Here is a 16,085-nt window from a genome sequence, read left to right as displayed (position 1 = left end):
GTTACAGACACTGATGCTTATGACAGCTAATAAACGTTGTCGTAGGAAGGACAGGCGCCTCTGTAAGTGCAATGAGTGACTTTCGAGAATAGCTTCCTGTTCAGTCTTTAACTCCTGTGCGTCATATGTTTTGTTTTCCTGTCCTCCTGCCTTTGACACGCGTCATAATCATATGTCTAAGGTAGAATGGTACAGGTGATTTTTATTCAAAGACTCTGTGTGGCCTTGGATGGGGCTGTTTTTAGCTTAAAGTAAGTCGTGTAGGTTACTGTCCTCCAGAAACCAGACGAAGTTCCGTATCTTATACTTAATCCATTAGCCACAAGGGCAGGTCTTCCTCCCATGTAGCCGACAGTCCTTCTTGTAGTCGTCTCGTTCTTGATGCTGCACAAATGCTGCAGGAAGCTATCGTTTTCACTGATAACTTTTTCGTGAAAGCGCAATGCCCCCTTTCGTGTTCGCACACTTGAACATTTATTTTATGGTGTAGATTTAATTTACGTTCCCAGTACCGGGTATGGCGCTCTGTTAAGAAATGAACCCCGACAGGTGAAGGTGGCAGGTTTATTACAAAGCGCTGCCAGTTAAGAACACACTGCTGTAAGAACAGTGGAAGAAATTCTGTAGTGTAGCGCTTAAACGAATCGGTAACGATGTTTTAAAGCTATTCTTTAAATGCAGTGCGACGAGTTTTGTTGCATATAAAGCTCGATTTCGAGGGCTTGGCAGAGAAGAAACAGTTCCGGGCTCGTATGCTTCTCTCGCATCAGTTGCGTCGGGACTGAAGGTCTTTGCATGGTAACATTTAGATCAAAACATTAGAGCTGCATTTAGTTTGAATTTGGATTCGAGACTGATGTTTAGGATGCAACATATAAAAATAATTGCCAGTTTTTAGCATATCTACGAAAATTTGTCCAGCTTAATGTAGTGTTTAAGTTCAAAGTTCAAATAATGTGCATATTAAAATATTAACGTTATGTGTTCATTTTAAGAGCGTAGCTCTTACTGCTTCGATTTGTTGGTTTCTCGTCTTTTTCTCGGTCACTCTCAGATTCAAGGTGGCGACCAAGTCACGTGATCAGCGCTACTGCATTGCGAATAATTTCTTAGCTACCATGTGACCACCCATACAATGGAGTCCACCACCTAGCTGGTCCAGCATGTGTAGAGTCAATGTTCGCCAAAAGAAAAAAAAAAAAGGTTACCGGGCCTACCCCACCTCTGCATTAATTACTATACTATCGACCGGTCTTTATACCCTACCTGGAGAAAAAAAAAAAAGGTTACCGGGCCTACCCCACCTCTGCATTAACTACTATACTATCGACCGGTCTTTATACCCTACCTGGAAATGGGTTTGTGTGTTGCATTATTGGCAAAATTGTGGTTTACCCATTTGAGATACAGGCTTCTTAGTGGTGTCAAACGAATCGGCACCATATGGCGCACAGAATTGTTTTTCGAGTTGATCCTAACATGTGCGAGGGATTCGCACAGACGACCTTTGGTCCTCTAAACCGTGATGTGGTGCGACTTTCTAGGGACCGTGCTGGATGAACCAGTGGCCGTATAGAGGTGCGGTGTTACCAAGCGAACCGTTGTTTTGTGGTGTACACTTTGGTACCAGACCTAGGATTAAATTCTGTAAAACCCGAGCTAACGTTTTTAATAGTACGCCTGCGGGGGTCGAGCTCGTTTTAACAATAACATAACATTAAAGTAAAGCATGCAACATTACTGTAGCTTGCATAAAATTATATAAAAACAGTGTAATGCTGAGTGCTGCTTGAGCCCTGGAACACCACACGGCCAGTGCAGCGTTTTGTAACTGTGAAAAGGGAGGCGGGTTATCTGACAATAAGTGCACAATAACGAGGTGCGTTTAAGCGTCTTCGATCATGATTAGTGTATAAGAGTATAGCAAAGTAGCGCGAAATGGTGTTTGCGTATAGAAGGATACAAATGTAAGGCCAGGAACGGCGGAGAGATCAGCAGGAGGAATGTGTCATTGGCCTGCTACTCTATGCTGAGGAAGAAAGAAGGGAACTTACATTTAGATGGGTTATGGCTGTCCAAAGTATTTAAGAAGGAAATAAATACCGATGTAAATTTTATAATATCGGAGGCGATGCCATATTGTAATGCCGACACGTCCACGAAAGTGCATACACACTAACACTTTGAATACAGCCTGGTGAAATGACGTCAACAGGACAACGAGGAGAGGCCATGAATTGTAGCTTGTCCACATGTCAGCTCATGGGAGCGAGCTTTGTACAAGTTTCTTGTGGTTTCGTCACACGGTCTGCTTACACATCATTTACACGCCTGGACTTGCGTGCACATGTAAATTTTATTACAAGCCCATCGGAGTGCTCGTACCACTGATACATGACCCCTTTCCACCTTCATCCTCTCTCTCTCTTTCTACTTCCCTTTGACTAGTGCAGCGTAGGAGGTGAATGGAAAGGTTAGGTTTCCCCGCTGCAAAGACAGTTACTGCACCTTGTCATACGACCAGTACCCTTTACTACTAAAAATACTAATATAAAATGAATGCTTCTCAGACGGATCCCTCGCTATTCACGGCATAAACCATTTGGTATTTGCGTGCTACGTATTGTAATCACAAGATACGACTTCCGCATCGTAACCTGACAAAACTGTTTTGTTTGCATTACTTCTCACCAACCACAGGAGGTCGTGGAGATGGGCGTCATCAACGAAAAGCAGGCCAACGGCTCCAGCAGTCCGACTTCGGCTGCTTCCGCTGGCGACTACTGCCGTATCCAGCCGCGCTTCAGCTTCATGGCCTCGATGCTGGGCGGCGTGACCACAGACACGCTCATCGCACTCTGCGTGTTCGGCATTGTGTGCGTCACGCTGGTGCTGGGCTTTTACGCCCAGAGCCTCTGGGCCGAGATCTCTGAAGGCGTCTGGTGGGCGGTGCTCGTTCTAATCGTGCTGTTCTTGGTCCTGCTGACTCTGTGCTTCCTAATCGCCATCCACGAACAGGCAATCACCGAGCAGCGATACAAGGTGGGCCCCACGCTCATCCGCTCTCACAGCTCCTCTGTGTGCAGGTAGCTTTGATGCGAAGGGGAGCACTCAGTGCTTCACAAGGACTCACGCGCTCAGTGCTTCATAAGGACTCACATTTATGCGATGTCTTCACTAGCATTGCCATTTCTGCACTGACATTTCTAGGACTACATCATCTTGCAAGTGCTTGAAACTCAGGAGGATGAAATGCAGAGCATGATCGGGGACCAAGAAAGGCAAAGCAGAACGGTCGGGCTAAATATTATTGCGCAAAAAGACAAAAAAAGAATGTTTGACGGCCTCTTAAGGGAACACTAGTTTGTGATAGGTAAAGAGGCACTGGAAGTGGTGTGGGATTACACCTAATTTTTCTTTAGAAGGACGTGCGCTGCTTGGATTCGCGAGGGCATTAATGGGCGACAACACAAGACAATCGGTTAAGCGCAAGATCGTTTGCGCGCTTAACCGTTTGTGCCGTCTATTAAAGCTGCCCTCGTAAATCCAAGCAGCGTACGTCTTTCCCAAAAACATGTTCCAAATAACCCAATCCTAAGCACTTCTGAAAATTTTTACTTGGAGCCAACAGTGACTGCAGATTGGGACCACGCAAGTGAAACAACCAGAAAAATAACAATGAAGTGGAGCGCAGCTCGTATGCACACTTAGATCATGGTCAGCCATTTATCAGTATACCTCAAGGGGAAAGTAATGACAGCTGTATGTTACCGGTACTCACCTATAGGGCAGAAATATGGAGGCTAACAAAGAGGGCCGAACTTAACTTGAGGGCAAAGCAGTGAGCTATTGAAAGGAAGATGATAGGCGTAGCGTTAAAAGACAGGAAGTGTGCAGAGTGGGCTGGGGTACAATGTCGAGTTAGTGACATTGTTGAAATCAAGAAGACGAAATGGGCATGGACAAGGCATATAATGACAAGGCAGCATAACCGATGGCCGCTAAGGGTCACCTATTGTATTATAAGGAAAGGCAAGCATAGCAGGGGCAGCAGGAAGTCAGCGGGCGGATAAGATTAGGAAGGAATGCAGCTGGCACAGGACCGGATTAACCGCAGGGATATGGGAAAGGCCTTTCCCCTGCAGTGGGCGTAGCCTGGCTGGTGATGATGCACTGAAGCTCGCCGTGTAAGTCAATCAGAAGAAATAGTTCAGGAAGAAAAAGCACGATCGTCACTAAAGCCATTAGCGTGGTAAATCTGAATTAGCCTACCAGATTCGGTTGGCTAGTTGAAGTACGTAAGTTGGTCCTGTAGTTCATTGCGCAGATTGACAGATACCAATCAATTGTGTGGCTAACCAAAAGTTTCCTGCTGTTGGCCAGAGCGCAGCAGGATGACTTGCCAAACGCCCGCAGAAATACGTGCATGCAAAATAATTACTGCTTGTATGCTCTTACTGCTTGTGTTCCACACATCGCCAGTACCTGTGCATAGCTGCGCACGTTTAACAGCCATAATGCAGTGCCGTGCTTCGTAGAAAAAAAGAAAAAAACTTGAAATCAGCGCAGTCTTGAAATCTTAAAATAAGAAGAGTGTGCATGAAAAGGTTAAGAAAAGACGCGTAAATTTGTAGCACTGACTTCAAGACTTACATAATTTCCAAACTGCTCTTAGCTGCTTCTTTTGCCACGTGAGAAAAGTAAACCTAATTCACAAGCAGATTACGCAGATGTATTGCGTAAGGACATGAGTAAAAGCTATTTTACAAGCAGATTACGCAGATGTATTGCATGTTTACTTTTTATTTTATGTTTATTTTATTATTGATGTTTTTTTTTAATCTGAATATTTCTTAGACCTTGACTTGTGTTTGTAAATGGCATTGAAAAATATGCGTCTGAATGTCGCCGCTGCGCCTTTTGTTATCGCTCTTCCGGATTTTTTGGACTTGGCAGGTTTACTTGTTTAAAAGGTTATTTCATCAATGACGTGCTAAAAGTCTACTCCTATTAGAGATACCAACTGCCGTGATTCAGTACGATAACATTGCGGCAATATTGATCCACTACCATGATCCACTGTCACGATCCACTACCTTGATCATGCGTTGCCAACGATCCCGACTCCCTACTGGTTGCTTCAAGGCAGGCGAGAGTGCCGCCTGTTATTTGCTATATAGACTTTGCGAGAGTTCTCGCGACGGTGCAACCAAGCTGTACAGCGGAGCCATACGTCGTTATTGCAGGAGTCGAGCTGCGAAACTAGAAATGCAGTCGAGAAATAATTATTTTGTCTGTCCTAATATAAATAAGTCACCGACGCTACATTTCGAACACAGCGCGGCACGCCGTCCCCACGAGTGATGATGCAGTGTAGCCGGAGTGCCTGTCGGTATGGCTTTATGATGGTACATAGTTCCTTGGCCGTGAAAGAAAAGAAATGCGGAACTCTGGCAAAGACAACTGGTGTCACTTGACGCCCTTCAGGCGATCTGCGCTTGAGTAGAGCCACCCCGCAGTAGCGGGTCATGGTAGCGGATTCGCGGATCACGCTGTGTTGTAACTCTAATAATGCTGGTTCCTAGCTGCCTGCTCGTGACAAGTTGACTTCAGTGTCGCTTCTGTTTCTTTACTGCACAGATGCCTTTTGTCCCCTTTCTCCCGATCCTGAGCATTGTGGTCAACACTATTCTCCTGACGACCCTGCACGGACTGACCTGGCTTCGTCTTCTTGTCTGGGTCGCAATAGGTGCGTAAAGTAACTGTTTAGCAATTTTGCGTTGCAAAGCTCATGTCTTCACGAGAACACTTTTCCAGAACGAAAACGATGTTTATACATTGACACGATATTAGTGGCCAAAAGTACGTGTTTACTGCTTTCAGACTGAAAATTAGCTGACGATCGTATTCATAACATACTTTGCTGCCCCACCTTATTACTTTTGCAACGTCTCGTGAAAGGCTACCATGCCAAAAATATTTGAAATAAGTAAAAACAGAAATATTTGCCTTCAAATATTGAATATGCTCGAAGTGTTGTAATACAAGGTTCCCAATGTATAAACCACAAAAAGAACTGGCAAGTATTACCGAGAAGCGCTGAGTCTACTGATGTTTCAATGTGCCCATTTTACTCCGGTTGTGACGAAAAAGTAGCAACATAGAACGTTGCTTTTAGCCAGAGCCTAATCGGTGCACCTCTCAAGCTTGCAATAAATACATCTCATGGAACAGCGCGACAAAACACGGAGACAGAAGAAAGCAAAGCACAGAACAGCGCTCGCCCTGTGTCTTTATTTCTTCTGTCCCCTTGTTTTGCCGTGTTGTTCGATGCAATGGATCGTTAACAACTCGCTCTACGTCGTAATAAAATGTCTGACGGACGACTGCAATAGGGTGCTTTAGACATGACTGTAGGAAAAATGTGCTAAAAAGTAATTGTTTGCATATAGTTTTTAGTTGTACGGCTCGCATACTACGGCTCGAGCTCTTTCGAAAGATTCTAACGCCCCGACTGTCTTTTATGTCTTCACTCGGATTCTGTCCAGGGCTTACGGGCTACTTCATCTACGGAATTCAGCACAGCAAGTTGAACAAGAAGCTGCAGGAGCAGAGTCACAATCACGCTGTTGATGGCGGCCCCGCAAGCAATGGGAAGTCTCAGCAGCAACATTCTGCCAATAGCCACCTTTGAGGGAGGGCTCTTTCGGCCCGCCTTCATTTCCGACGTGGCATAGGTCGGAGTGGGTGACATTGTAGTGGACAGCTTGTGCACGGTACGATGGTAGCTCCACCATAACCAGCCTCGTACCTGCATTCAAGTTGGACAGACGGGTGACGAACCAGTTTGTTTACGTTTGCGTGAGTGCGTGGAGACGAGCAAGCGGCGAGGTGCCTACACTCACGAGAGCAGCGGCAACCTCCACGTGCCTCAGCGATGACTGTGGCGCTACTCTCATCTGTACATAGCTTCTTTTCACGCAGTTTTGTATGAACGGCTCTGAACGGCGCATCTAAAGTGCGAGTGTGTGTGAGGGAGGACGGGGGCGAACAATGAAATGTGTCCGCCCTGGAACGGTTTGGACACAGCGCATGATGCATGGATGGAATCCTCCGTTCCTCATTCCTTGCGTATGCTCGCAGATCTCGTGTCATCGACGAAGGCAGCTGACCTCGCCACTTGAATGATCACCTTCACATTTTCGCGTTGTTTGTTTGTACTTTTCCTGTCATCTTCCCATTTCAACCCCGATGGGACGAAAGGTGATGACCAAAGCAGAACGCTTTTTTTTTCTTTTTTGTAGTAGTAGTAGTTTTTCCTCCTTATAGGAGGTAAATTTGTTCGCTTCCCCAAATGAACTGTAGCAAATTATTGGCGCTGCTTCTTTTTGCCTGTGAACTGATCTCGAGCCGAAGGATCAGACTGCATTTGTCAAAGCAACGCAGATTTCGAATATTCCATCTTGAACTCGCGCTGGTGTTGCAGCCAACAAAACAGTCTCTGTTTCAGGAATTTATAGGATCAGTTGACTTTTAGCGTAGATTTATTATTTGAGGTCAATGCTTTTACTGTTTAGAAAATGCCATTTTTAGCTGAATATATTCACTCTGCGATGGTTGTAAGCTCATTAAGAGGGAAAACAAAACAAAATGACCAACTGTCTTTGTCGTTAAACAAGTATTGCCGTGATTCATTTTATAAATAAGTCATAATTTTTTTTTTACCTAACTTCAGCTCCACTGTTCTGTACATTGTATTTTTTGTTCTCTTGCATTTTGCACCGAGCTATCCGGTCTTCTTTCGCGTAGATATTTGTATGGCTTCCTTTTCCTTTTAATTAATGTATCCCCGCTTTTTCTATGCGCGCCTTGTAAATAATCTGCAGACATAACTATTTATACGTCTTAAGCTTTCTCAAGCCAGCGTTTTCAGCCTGTTGTTTTTACATTGCTTTTAACACAGAAGCTAAGTTTTTCGCGCCCTATCATACACCGCTTAAATGGTTTGATATTTTCGCCGGCATTCTCAGGATCATGTGGGTGCTGACCGAAGAACACAGGAGAAAGTATGGAAACGCAAAGGGGTAGTTAAAGCATAAGTAATTCGAACGTTCACAACCAGTCCTTTAGGGACCTTATATTTAACTTCATAATGATTATTACTTGCTTTTAGGGTTATTTATGCTGGCTGAAAACCTATAGATATGTACATAAACCTGTACCCATAGTTGTGCATAGCCTGTGCACATATACATATGTGTACCATATGTGTACATAGTAGCTCTGCTATATCAGGTAGCTATGAGAGCGAATATCACATAAAGCGTATCTTTTTTTTTCCGACTAATGTTGTCTTTTTTTTTTCTGATCATGCCCTCAGCGCATACTAGAAAACCAAACTAGAAAACTAAATCTCTTTGTATAAGTCACGTATTCTTCTTTCTCTGCAAGATGCACTGCTGGGTGCAATTCCTGATTTTATAAAGAAAGCAAAGTGAATGAAGTGACTGCCGTCTTTACGTGCATGTAAGTGACAGCTGTGATCTTCGCCTTGAAAATGTGTCAATCTCGAATGTTGTTTTTGTTGACAACACTAGAGTAAACTATAGTGGTGCTAATCTTTTTTCCAAGTAATAAACGAATTGCTTCATAAACGGAGACTGTTTTTTAACTGTATTCTATTCTGCTCCTTTTTCCGCATCCTCTAACCACTGCATAATGACACTCGTCGCAGCAAAATGCCTTGTAATCACAGCAACAGCGATGAACAGAGATTAATTAAGCATGCTAAACTGTACAACGCACGCTTTGGGCGTATCGCTTCAGAAGGTAGTGCATCGCCTCGTCCGCGGACTTATGCACCAGGCGCCTGGGATTCGCTGGTTTTGTCCACCCACGTGGGACGCTACTATTCACTAGAAAAAAGAAACCAATCTTCATTATGACATCATTAGGAAAACTCTTCGTACATTTCCTCTTTCTGATAAATCCCTCACTGACACGCAAACACGTATTCTTCGACGCATACAACTAAATACACTCCTTACTCCTGCCCGATCGTTTCTATACCACATCAGACATTCTCCCACATTCCCGGATTCTCCTGAACCCTATGCTAACTCGGAACACTGCATGTTTTCCTGCCCTGTTTCAATTAAGCCACCTCACTTTCCGCACCCTCTTCTCCTAACGTGGCGGGCTTGGTTAGCCTCTGAGCAGCTGAAAGACCAGTTAGTCTTGGTGACCCTGGCCCAGGACATTCTCGACGCTTTGGTGCGGTAAATAGTTTTCCTCCTCCTCCTCCTCCTCCTCCTCCTCCTCCTCCTCCTCCTCCTCCTCCTCCTCCTCCTCCTCCTCCTCCTCCTCCTCCTCCTCCTCCTCCTCCTCCTCCTCAAAAGCCGCATGTATCTAATTTTGCAAAGTGTCCTTGCTGCCACCGTATAACCATGAACTTGTTCACGCATCATTAATTGGGCGACTAGGGCATTGATTAGCACAAAATTTGAGAGAATTACCCGATTTCACTTGATGTCATTAACCAATGGACCTCAGCGCCGGAAGGTGAATAATAAAATCCGTAAATGCTTACAAATATCTCGGTGAACAGTAATGCAGGCAAAGTACAATACCAGCAGCATCTTCAGGACTATTGAAAAAAGAACAGTGTTTTTGCAATTTGCAGTGCAGCACGTGCGTGAATATTATTTGTCGTCAGACACCAGCTCTGGCATTGAGCACCAGATGCTTAGTTTCATCGAGAGATAATTGAGTGCACAACCTCCAGCAAGAACGTACTTTAATGAAAGACACTGTCGAGTTAGTTGGTTCCTAACGTTTTAAAGGTGCACTAGAGAGCGTTCTGGAGAATTTTGTTTTCGCATCTATTTTGTTTAAAGGTTTCCGTGATGTTTTTGTCGCAGGCAACATTGTCGTAGCACAGCCGTACTCTTTGTTTTCGTTAGGCTCAACCTATTCACTCTGCGGTGGCCAATAGAAATGCTGTAATTCGTTAATATACAAACGCGATGTTTATTACGCTTCCGGACTCAAAGTAAATATTATTTTGGTAAGACCGCTACGTAGTTGTGGTTCAGAGAACATTCCACGAAATAAGTTCGAAGCAGGCGGACGATGTTCATAAGATCTCACTACGCGTGTCACTCCGCGATAGAGCAGCAAGCCGCCATACAGTCGCATGAGGCGCTCCTTGTGTTGATTGATTCCTCCTACCGTCGGCGGTGACGTCAAAAAGAAAAGGAACGGGAGCTGGGACGTTTGATCCGATTTTAATTATAAAGTCTCCTTACTTTGAGTTTTCCTGTTGCACTGTTCCTACTGGTTAAAAATTAGCAGAAGATGTTTACACGCTAGTACAGCACATCCCGACCAGCCTACAAATATCCGAACTTTTGTGGGACAATAATGCGAAGTTTTTAAGAATGCTGGGAGAGTTTAACCGAGTTCCCATCACTAAAAAAGTAGTTAAAATTCTCTTTAGCAGACCTTTAAGCCAAAAAGGATTGCGCTGCAAGAGAGTTTTAATGTTGCAGTATTCTTACCGGGTTAAATTTTATCACAACACGTTTACACGCTAGTAGAGTGAACTAGCATATCGGGACGAGCCTACAAATATGCGAACGTCTGTTATAAAGTGACTTGAACGCTGCAGTAAAAAATTGGAGCCATGTTGCACAGCGTTCTTTTCTGACAATATATATATTTTTTTCATTAGCAGACTGGGACACAATGCCTCTTATAGAGAACATGATCCACTGCATCCTTGAAAGCGTGCGTACACAACAGGAGCAAGCGGAAAAAGTTCGTTGTGAAGTGAGGCTGCAGGTAAACCAGCTGGTATTCACCGATAAATGAAGGCACAGTTATGCATGGTGCAGTACCGGTCTGTCTCTTCAGCATATATGTCGATATAGGAACTTGAAAATTGGGCTTCAGCGCTGACTGACACAAAGCGTTTCGGAAAACTGCGCATTACTACAGCGTAGGGAATTGTTAGTGCTGTCCACGGAATAAGATAGGCGCTGTCTGACTACTGGTCCAAGGCAACTGGCCGTTACGTATACAGGGTGTCTAGGCTAACCTTAGCCAAGGGTTAAAAATAAGCTATTTGAATTAGGCTAGGCAACCACTTTCATACAGCTGCCAGCTGTCTAGAGCACCGCAGGTGATTTTTTTTTTCAATTAACTAATTAGTAATGAAGATAATTTTTCAATTTACTAACTATTCACTTTAAACAATAAATGTGATATGCAGAATTGGGGAGCACTCTCTAAAACCCCCCTTTCATTTATTTTCGATAAAGAAAATCTCACGTGTATCTTGTTTCAGAGCTCTAAAGAACGCCTGCGAAATACGAAAACTATCACGTGACTACCGCATTCGCGCGCCACGATTGTGGTGCTCCCAATCATGGTTTGAGTGAACGAATTAGCTGCGGCCGTAAGTCGACGGCCCAGTTTCAGTGGTAGCTGATATGTTGGCGATGGTTGAGCTCGCTGCAGTCACATGAGCCGACTAGCTGATGAAGGCGAAGAAGCCAGCGCAGACATATCGGCCTGTTGCTGCTGATGGAGGTACTGCTTCAACTGATTTCGTGAACTCAAACCAGGGTTGAGAGCAGCACAATCGTGGCGCGCGAATGCACTAGTAACGTGATAATTTTTGTATTTCGCGGAGTTATTATTTTTTTTTCAGCTCGGAAAAAATGAATGGAATATTGTAACTTCCGACTCGAGAGCGTTTTCCACTCATCTGGGCTGCGGCTGTGGAGAAGGTAGTACGGATGTCCAGAACAAAGTACCGGGGACACACGGCGAGCATCTGGGGAGCTAATGGAGCATACAGGTTGAATTCCCGAGATTGGCGAATTCTTGCCGGACAACAGCCTGTATAAGGGATACCGTAGGGGCACTGTCTGGTACCGATAGTTGAGAAACTGAGGGGCACACTGCTTCTAACTCCCGGCGCACAAGTCATGTCAGGCTGTCGAATGTTGGCAGAGGGCAAGGTGGGGTTGAATCCACGCAGAACGACGTCGCAACCGTGTTCGGCAGCCGCGTGAACTGAGAGGAAAACGGCGGCTTTTCGCTTGTTCAAACCGGCGGAATTCTTTTAGGATCGCGTCAACCGTTCCGCAGTCCTTGTACACAAGCAATTTGAAGGCATCGTCTGCTATTCCCTTTATTACATGACCAACTTTATCACCCTCTGACATTGCGGTGTCAACTTTCGTGCAGAGAGCCAAAATGTCCTGAATGTGTGACATTTACGATTCTGTGGACGATTGCTTTCGGCATGCGAGCTCCTTCTTCGCGGTCAGGTGACGTCCGATTGGCTTACCAAACAAGTCAGAAAGTTTCCGCTTGCAGAGTCCTCCACATCAGCACCTTCCACTCCATTGAAGGTTCCGGGATCACGCGGGTGGGCAATGATGATAGCCGGGGTGAGGGACGCCGCTCGTGCGGCCCCGTCGCTGGTCATGTCTAAAGAGCCGGGAAGTCGAAGACCACTGCGGAGTTCCGTGCTTGCTTAGGCTACCCCACACCTCCAACCAAAGATGTAACGTCGATACACGCACACAGAGACTGGATGTATTAACAAATATTTACAAAAGGGTAGCTGACCACAGACTAACAACTTCAGGCCAGCGGCGCTCAGCACGAACCACCCACACTTCGTCGTCCTCGCGTTCCCCACATTCCACACGCGAGCACAGCACTTTGTCCTCGTCGTCCCTTGACAATATGTGTTTCCTAAAAGTGCTTTCCAACTTCGCAAATCACATTGCCCAATGTCAATATTTATTCATTTAGAACAATTATCTTAATTACTAATTAGGTAATTGCAAAACAAAAATTGCCTTTGCTGCGCAAGACGGCTAACAGCTCTATGTAACTGGCTTCCCTGGTCTATCTGAAATATTTTGTTCTTAACCCTTGGTTAAAGTTCGCTTGGACACCCTGTAGATGAAATAGAATATGGACTTAGGTTAGGTTTGATTTAATTTCTGATCAGTAACGTGTCTATCAAGTGGCATTCGAGTGGCGACACAAAGTGCAACCGGCTCGCCGAAACGATCGTGTGAATACTGCAGTCAGCATTTCGAAAATCTAAGCGGTTTTCAGCGCGGCACGATTTACGACTCTACATTCTGTTTTATAGGAATTATTACGGTGTGATACTGCGCGAAAAATTGCGCGAGTTATTCGACTGCTAACATGACATCTGTCGGGCAGAAACTATAAAGACTGCTTCTGAATTATAAACAATTGTAGCTAAATAGATGTGCCCGTTTCCTTGTTACCTTGATAAACAACTGAATAAGGCTGAGTAGGTAGATGCGCGACACGACAAAAGCTATTCTTTGTAGGTATACTGAAAAAACCAATACGAGTGATAGCCAATACGTTGTTGGGAGATGAACCTGGCGAAACACACGAGGAGTATCGTAAGGTGGGCAAAGGGAAGGAAGACGAACGGTGTCCGGAGACGGCGGTTTCATCGCCCTGAACGCCCGCCGAGCGGCCGCTCGCAAGTGTTGTGGCGCTGGTGCGTGTGCGTATGTGTGTGCACGCGCTGGCGGCCTAACCACCAGATGCGGGCGCCTGACCGCCGAGACATCCGAACCAACAATGGGCCTTGAGCGGGCGCCGATGAGGCGACGAGGATTCCTTTTACCGCCGCCGCTGAATCATATTGGCACCGCAACTGCCAGGGTACCAGAGCCCACGCAAACTGGGGGCCTCCCTGGAACGAAAACGGCAAAAAGAAAAAGGAAACAAAGGAAGACCTTGAGAGTGGAACACGGGCAACTGTCGGCGCAGACAGTGGCTTGCAAGATTCAGAACGAAACAGTCGTCGATGTTATTTTAGGTACAGTTTTCTTTATATCGTGTACCCATTATATCAGTTGTTAAGTTTACCGCAGTTTTCTTCTGTGACCAACTCACATCTATATCTACATGATAGTATAGTATCGGAATAGTATCTTTCACACATCACGTCTAAGGCGAGATCACTGCCACGTTCTCAAAGCTTGCGATTACAGGAGACTTATAGAGTGAACCAGTCGTGTCATGTTCAGTGGAAATAAGGAAAGGATTGTTCGTTTGTTTTATGGGGTTTAACGTCCCAAAGCAACTCTGCCTGTGGAGACGACCGACGCCGCAGTGGAGGGCTGCGAAAATTTCTACCACCTAGGGTTCTCTAACGTGCACTGACATCGCACAGCATACGGGCGTCTTGCTTTTCGCCTCCACCGAAAAGCGGAAAAAGTGGCTTGACTTGAGTCAAATTAGATTTGCATATAGCGGTAAAAGCCTATAACTTCAAAGATGATGCAGCTGGAAGCAATGACCCTAAGACGCGCGGAAATTGGAGCGACAATAAGAACAAAATTGGAACAACAAGAAAGAAGATATATAGGAACGAGAAAATATGAGCGAGACGCGCAAACACTGTTAGGCTGTCCGGCGTCCTGGTTATTCAACTTGGGCAGAGAGTAGCTAAGTATGCATTGCCGGAAAGTCCGGCTGATGAGTTTTCACGAGGATCGATGCTCCCGTAGAAAGAACACAAGAATGTATACAGAGCTGATACTCTAATATTTATTTTTTGAAAGGACCCGATGGGGGGTGGGGGGGGGGGGGGGGGGGGCATGTGTCCACTGAGGTTATTAATCGACTCAAATGCCAGTGTCGGCCCCTTTGTTTGATGGGTAATCTGTTCTTTCTTTTCTGTCACTGTCACTGTCAACAGATCGCGTGAAAACTGCGGCCACCTGTGAATCCTATTACGGCGCTGCTTTCTCGCCGACTGGAGCTAGGCGGTTGTGCGATATCCATGAAATCGAAATCTACGTTAGCCCCAGCACGTATACCATGACCCGGGTAAGCAGATTTTGGCGTCCCATTTCAGAGACGAGCGCACGATTAGTGAGGGACTCGCTGCTGCTAAAAATGGCTAAACATTCCATCTGCGTGGATGTAGTCAACTGTATGAGTCTATTATGGAACAATAACAAACATAAAAATGGCGGCGAATAGTCGTAATATAAATAAACCGCCTACATGGTGGTCCACAGTGAAAGAAAATTTGTGAAAATATGGCCGAATGCAAGAATGGATCACACTGGGGACTGTCGAGGCGGATATGCCGGATGTATGTGTACACGACTGCAGATTATCCGTGGCGACCTGAGATTCATTCGCGCTTCTTTGGCACCAGTGGCACGCGGATCACCCCAGGCCCTCCACAGTAAGAGTTAGTACCTTTTTCCTGGAGCTAAGCACGGGACTTTCCACTGCTTCATTCTTGTTTATAAACATCGTACTCATCCTTTCATGCTTGTTGTCTTATGAGCGCTGTCTAGCTCGTAACATGACCCGAAACAATACGATCTCCCGGGGACACGGCCGTAATATCCGTCTTATCTGTTTCTTCGGCCCACTTGTTGACATAGCTCCATCACGAGCCTTAGTTTCTTGCTGGATGGGCTTGCGTCCTGCACTATGGTTCGCGAACTTTCAAGGACACCCCCGGCAAATCTTGATGCCCTGAGCTCCTGGGCGATTTATACATAACAGTCATATTTTCGTTTTAGCCAAAATACCTTCATAAATTTGGAGTCTGCGTGGCGCGGTTTGTAAGATTATTTGTCTGTATCAAGGCGACGACTTTCGAACACGGTCACTGGCAAATTTGTCGCTCATTGATCGAAAATGAACCTGCGGATTTTTCCTACTGGAGACCACCACAAAGCTCTCCCCCACGCCGGGGAGAGCGCCCACACATCGCATAAAGCTATTCTTTACTGCTTCTACCAGCGACCCTCCTTTAATCCTTCTTTTGCCCCTTATGTGGGAAAGTATGCACTACTGACTATATACAACTCGACAATTCCGGGTCATTTTTACACATCAACATATCCCCGATTCGACACTTGCCTTCAAGGATGGGACGGCTAATGGACTCGAGTCTGACGGCTAGCAATGGCCGGTTGAAAACTAAGTTCGGTTAAGTTGGCCTTGGTCGTAGGCCAGTTGAATAGGCATAAAGTAGATCGCGC

At 45.5% G+C, this 16,085-nt stretch overlaps 1 protein-coding gene across 3 annotated transcripts in view; it reads left to right on the top strand.

The window, feature by feature from the left end:
* LOC146196971 (cationic amino acid transporter 4-like) overlaps nt 1-8,338 on the top strand; it is a 115,239-nt gene extending 106,901 nt beyond the window's left edge. For all 3 annotated transcript variants that reach the window (XM_084598685.1, XM_084598684.1, XM_084598687.1), the window contains exons 4-6: nt 2,701-3,042; nt 5,641-5,749; nt 6,549-8,338. In XM_084598685.1, coding sequence (XP_084454811.1) covers nt 2,701-3,042; nt 5,641-5,749; nt 6,549-6,694 — 597 coding nt within the window. In that variant the 3' untranslated portion in view covers nt 6,695-8,338. The remainder of the gene's footprint in view (nt 1-2,700; nt 3,043-5,640; nt 5,750-6,548) is intronic.
* The last annotated feature ends 7,747 nt before the right edge of the window (nt 8,339-16,085 follow it).

The sequence above is a fragment of the Amblyomma maculatum genome, chromosome 3 (assembly GCF_055883805.1).
Source record: "Amblyomma maculatum isolate TAMU_Amacu chromosome 3, ASM5588380v1, whole genome shotgun sequence".
Taxonomy (NCBI): domain Eukaryota; kingdom Metazoa; phylum Arthropoda; class Arachnida; order Ixodida; family Ixodidae; genus Amblyomma; species Amblyomma maculatum.
This window is presented reverse-complemented; position numbering and strand designations above follow the sequence as displayed.